Consider the following 5,367-nt stretch of genomic DNA (forward strand, 5'->3'; position numbering starts at 1 on the left):
CGATGCTGTGTATATGAAATAATGTCTAACCCTTTTGTAGGAAAGAAAACTATACAACGAATCCAGCGTATAGAAGGGTTTTGGCGGTACTATTATTTCCGAATAAAGCAAAATTAAAATACTTAACTAAAAGGAAAACATAGAATTGAGTTCGTTAATTAGTCTTTAAAGAGGCATGGAATCCATGGCAGGATTTTTGGAAGGCTTTGACAAATTAAGTCAGCATTGTAATTTTACTCCTGATCGTTCACTGAATTTACTTGAAACATGCCTAATAAAACTATTTAATCCTGAAGAAATTGGTTTAAGTGATTTAGGAATAGCCTTTTCGTGATATAATTGCATTGAACAAATATTACATGTCTTAGGTGTTCCTTTAATGTTTGAGTCATTTAGTATACATATCACGAGTAGGATAAAAAACACTAACGCCTTCAAATTCTTTGCTTTTGAACCTGTTGCTACGCAAAAACTTTTGTTTCAACAATCAAATAAAAACGGACATCCATTAAACGATTTGGTTAGTTGTATTGCAAACAACAAAAAGGATACAGCCTTTTGTAGTTTTCTAACAGAGAAATGACAGACATATTTTGACATGGTAGAAAAGGCTGGTAATGAAAATACGGAAATGTCTATGATCAAATGCGCCATTTTAAAAGGTTTCCACAATAATCGTGATTCCACCCTTACCTTCATCAACATCGCTTCCTTAACGGTAGGTATAAAAGATCTGCAAATGGTTAAGCCTGCTACACTCGTTTTACACGGGACATCTTGCTCGATTTCCTCCTTTCGAGAATGAATTCTGTCTTGTTTCTCACGTGTGTAGGAGTCCTGTGTGGTCTTGTGCAGGCTGCCACCGTGCCGGACAATGATCAGGGTAAGAGTATAAAACATATAAACATAATTATAGCTAGTATTTCGGCTGTGTATGATACATGTCTGTGTATAGGTGCATCTTACATCATACGTCTGTTGTTCAGTTTTCATTTATTTATTTCCTTGTGTTGTCTGTATTTGGTCGTTGCATATACATTCAATTTAGTTTAACATGGTTATTAGGTTTGATTCCGTTTTTTCAAGCTGTGCTTGCTCTAATAAGGCTGACACATTCCATTTTGCGGTCTGGATAAATGTTGTAACACGTGAAAGATTGAGATATTTTGAAAAAAAATAACACAGATTTACAAAGTAAACCTAATTTTGATGAATAACGCTAATTTGTTTCTTTCACTGTTATCTTGTGGCGTCCTGTGTCTCCCTTAGTGGATGCTTGTTTTTTTGGTGTGCCTTTAGAACATTTGACTGAATGAATAGTCCTTACGTGAAAGTAATACTGTACTATATCATTTACTTTAGTAACATACTGTACAAAATCAGAAGTCTTCAATTAAATTAATTTTGTTCAAAAAGGAATATTCAATCTTTTATTAAAACAGTACCAATATGAAATGCTCTGCCGTGTTGGGTTTATCTGACTTATTTATGATTACATGCAAGTGTTTAATTTGAATCCTTTTCTTTGAAATAGAGCACGCGGACCGAAGCATCATCCTGCCTGGATCAACCCACTACCGCACATCTTGTAAGTATACGGTATTGTATTATAGGATTGTAATACACTTAAACAATGTCGTCCATAAATATGTATGTTTATTGTTTTATTATATGTGTACAATGGAAGCTGAATTTTCTTTACATACTTGAAACATATGAGTATGGTTAGATTTCACGAATAATGCATTTCTGGTATACTAGTATTATTTTGGTATTTGCAATCTTATGAGCCCCTATCTGCTAATATTCTATGAGTGGAACCAGCGTATTTACACGTTTTAATTTAAATCTTAGAATGTCACAAATATATACAATTACCATTCATGAACCTCATAGGCCAGTGGCAGGTGGAGACCAACCCTTGCGTAAACAACGCTCTGCAGGCCCTGAATTTCCCCCACCCGAGCGACGCATCAAAGTTTCTCCAATGCGGACTGTACGAACGAATGTATGTTGTCCAGTGTCCCAATGGAGAGCTCTATGACCAGGCAACATCCTCATGCATTACTCCAAAGGCAAGCTAAACTCATTCCTACAATAAAAGCCAACAAAATTTGAACACTTGTGCAATGCAATATATCATAGCTATTCATTTTCGGGAACGAAGTAATACGGTTTGTAAAAAATCAACGTACTTAAATTTGCTCATTATGAACCTGCTTTCTTCTTTTATTTCGTGTGACTTTTGTGCTTGATAGATTTATGTTCTTGTTCCAATGTGAAGAACATATACTAAAATTACTTACAAGACATGTATTAAAGTTTACCTGGCCAAAACATACACTCCGTACAGCTTCCGTTACTTTTATAGGCAATTGTAGCCCAGCCGACCTACATCGCCTCTCTCGGCATTCCGAGTCCATGCACAGCTCAGAGCCTCCAAGCAGGCCGGATATTCTTCTCTGTTGCGAATAGCAACAAACAATTCATCCAGTGCGACGCTGCCGGAAATGCTCGCGTGATCACCTGCCCTGATCAGCTCATCTGGGACCAGAACAGGCAATCGTGTGTGTACACACTACAAGGCGGTGTGGCGAACCCTGGTTATTTGGCTGCAGTCACAGGTAGTTTCTAAAAGCAAGTTTTAAGAACAAAGGGAAATAAGTAACTGGACTCTCAAAGGTCTAAATCCGATAAAACAGATTTGCTTTCCTAAATAAAGTAGCATAAGCGGTGCGGACGTCAAACTTTTTTTATAGAAATATCATTTTACTTAAAACAACTTTATTTACATACATTTCAGTTAAATTAAAAAAAAAAATCATCAGATTATGTCAATTTGTATTAAAGAACGAAAATGACTGCGTATTTGCAGGGTTTTTGAACGGTGCTAACCCGTGTACCGCTCAAGCCATAAGCGCTCAGGCCCTGTTTTTCTCCCACCCCGATCCAACCAAGTTCATCCAGTGTGACCTACAAGGAAACGCTTTCGTCCAGAGGTGCCCCTCTGGTCTCGTGTGGAACCAGTACTTGGAGACGTGCGCTTCCCAGCTCGCCTCAATCACACTCACTGGACAGACAAACTTTTCGGGATGGATGAGAAGTCATCGACATTTGTGACCCTAAACCGAACAATGACCAAAGAACACTTTCTTGAACCATCAACATTTGGTTACAATAAATGCATGCTTAAAGCTTTAGTCTTATTATTAAATACATTGATTGGTTATCCTTAAAGTTCTTCATTATTCTAATAAATAGCTGAACACATCAACTATCAACTTAAGCCAATCTGTAACAGGTGCAAGAAGACTAGTAAGCACAACAACGTAAAACGTAATGTGAGTTTGTGTTACATCACATGGTTCAACACACAATTAACGAGAGACAAACACACAGAAATGGCCACACTTTATAAATATCCCGTTCGTCCGATTCACTGCATATATTGTTTCTCTTCAGAAATTCATTTTTTTTTTCATATAAACATTTTACCGTAAAGATACCCTCATTGAATTTATAGAATGCTGCTACTATTTGTCTTCAGTGCTACAGGACAAGAACACTACTTAGAACGATACCTACATTTCCTCCAATGAAATGGCTTTTATTAAGAATGTCGCTTTTTGAGAAAAGTCCACCTTATACAACTCTAACGATACACATTTCGTGTGTCAGAGTTTGCGTTGATAATGTGTCAATGAGGTTGTAATCTAGGTCAGTAAGATGACCTGAAGTAAAAACTTAATCATGAAGATACTACTTTAAGTCATTATACTATTTAACAACCATCAAAATATAATCATAAGTAGTATTGGGCTTTTCACCTTTGCGTGGTCATTGAAAAATTGAGTAAGAACTCATCGAGTATTTCAACTTTTTCATAGACACATATGTATTATTCAGACAAACAGAAGAAACAGGGGGTGGGTGCGAGTGCATTATTTGACCTGTGTGAGCATCAAGGGCTGACGTCACTTGCCTGTGTGCGGAGAGATGTAAATAAGCCGTTGTGTGAAGCAGACGTGATGAGAACACACTTAATAACATTGTGCTCACATACTGAAATGAACGGCAAAATCAGACGATATAAAAACTAGAAATAATTGAAGATAGGAACTATTGCCGTCTTATTCCGACAACACGTGAGAAAAAGTTTGCTGTTTTTATTTCAAATAATGTTGCACGATATTATTTGACTATCATTGACAAATGACATAACATATGTATTATTGAGGATAAAGCCCTCAGGTAATTAGTATTCCCACTGGGGCAATTATCATCCAAACTCCATGTTCAGCAAAAGTATTATTAATTAACTAGAAAGATAACGATCTACTGTATATTATCGGTAGCAATACAGCGGGTGCTTGAGTTTGTTTTGTTTTGTTTGTAAACAGAAGTATATCATTTGGTTACTAGCAATTCTATTATAATATAATGCGGTATGGAAACAAGCTATTTCTTTCATAGTTATAAAGACACCAGGTGAAATATCGACATGCCTGTGGCCACTCTCTTCCGTACATCATGTATCACCAGTTCTGTAGCATTGAGTGGTTATAAACATAATTAATATCCTCAATCTCTACGTACATGTAAAGTCAATTATATGTTTACAATGTTATATGTTATGAATAAGGCATTTCTGGTTGATTCATTCGGTATCTGAAGTCTTTTTTCCAGCTGAACCCGTTACTGCTAAAACCATGTGCATGCAAGCATCATACATACACGTTAACAGGGAAATCTTATAATACCAATGTTTAAAATTACCATGTGAGTGACTCTCACAGGTCAGTGGCAGGTAGCGACTTACCCTTACGTAAACAACGCTTTGCAAGGCCTGAACCTCCGGGCGCCAAACGAGCTTCGCCGCCTAGTGCCTCTAGTGCGGACTGTACGGATTTGTTCATCATCCAGTGTCCCGCTGGAGCACTCTTCAATCAGGCAACAACATCCTGCCTTACACGAATTCCAAGCTTTACCCCAAACCGCACGAGTAAATGAACATTTGTACAATGTATATGAAAAGGAGCAAGTCGTACGTTTTGTATACATATACAACGTAAACAATATTTCTTTAGGCCCTTTCCTTTTGATAGATATACGTGTTTATTAGATGTTGACAAGATGCTTCAACTCTTTTTATAAGGGTTTCCCTTGTTAGGAAACCCCTTTTTTAGAATGCTATTTTAACGTTTTTATGGGTTTTTGAAGCACAAGAAACGGTGTAATTTCGCTATTATTGGAAACAATAAAGTCTTAATTTGATACTTTAAGAAAACAATTTTTATACAGTTTTCCAAATCCACGTACACGATTTTTAATTGAAAAATTGTGTTATATTCCCCAATCGAACAATTT

At 36.7% G+C, this 5,367-nt stretch overlaps 1 protein-coding gene across 1 annotated transcript; it reads left to right on the forward strand.

Moving 5' to 3' along the window:
* The first annotated feature begins 801 nt into the window (after window positions 1-801).
* LOC128217414 (uncharacterized) lies at window positions 802-3,120 on the forward strand. The gene is made up of 5 exons (XM_052924556.1): window positions 802-883; window positions 1,535-1,588; window positions 1,897-2,075; window positions 2,372-2,624; window positions 2,876-3,120. Exons 1-5 carry the CDS (start codon window positions 802-804, stop codon window positions 3,118-3,120), a joined length of 813 nt encoding a protein of 270 aa, XP_052780516.1.
* Window positions 3,121-5,367: the final 2,247 nt, after the last annotated feature.

Source organism: Mya arenaria, chromosome 14 (assembly GCF_026914265.1).
Source record: "Mya arenaria isolate MELC-2E11 chromosome 14, ASM2691426v1".
Taxonomy (NCBI): Eukaryota; Metazoa; Mollusca; class Bivalvia; order Myida; family Myidae; genus Mya; species Mya arenaria.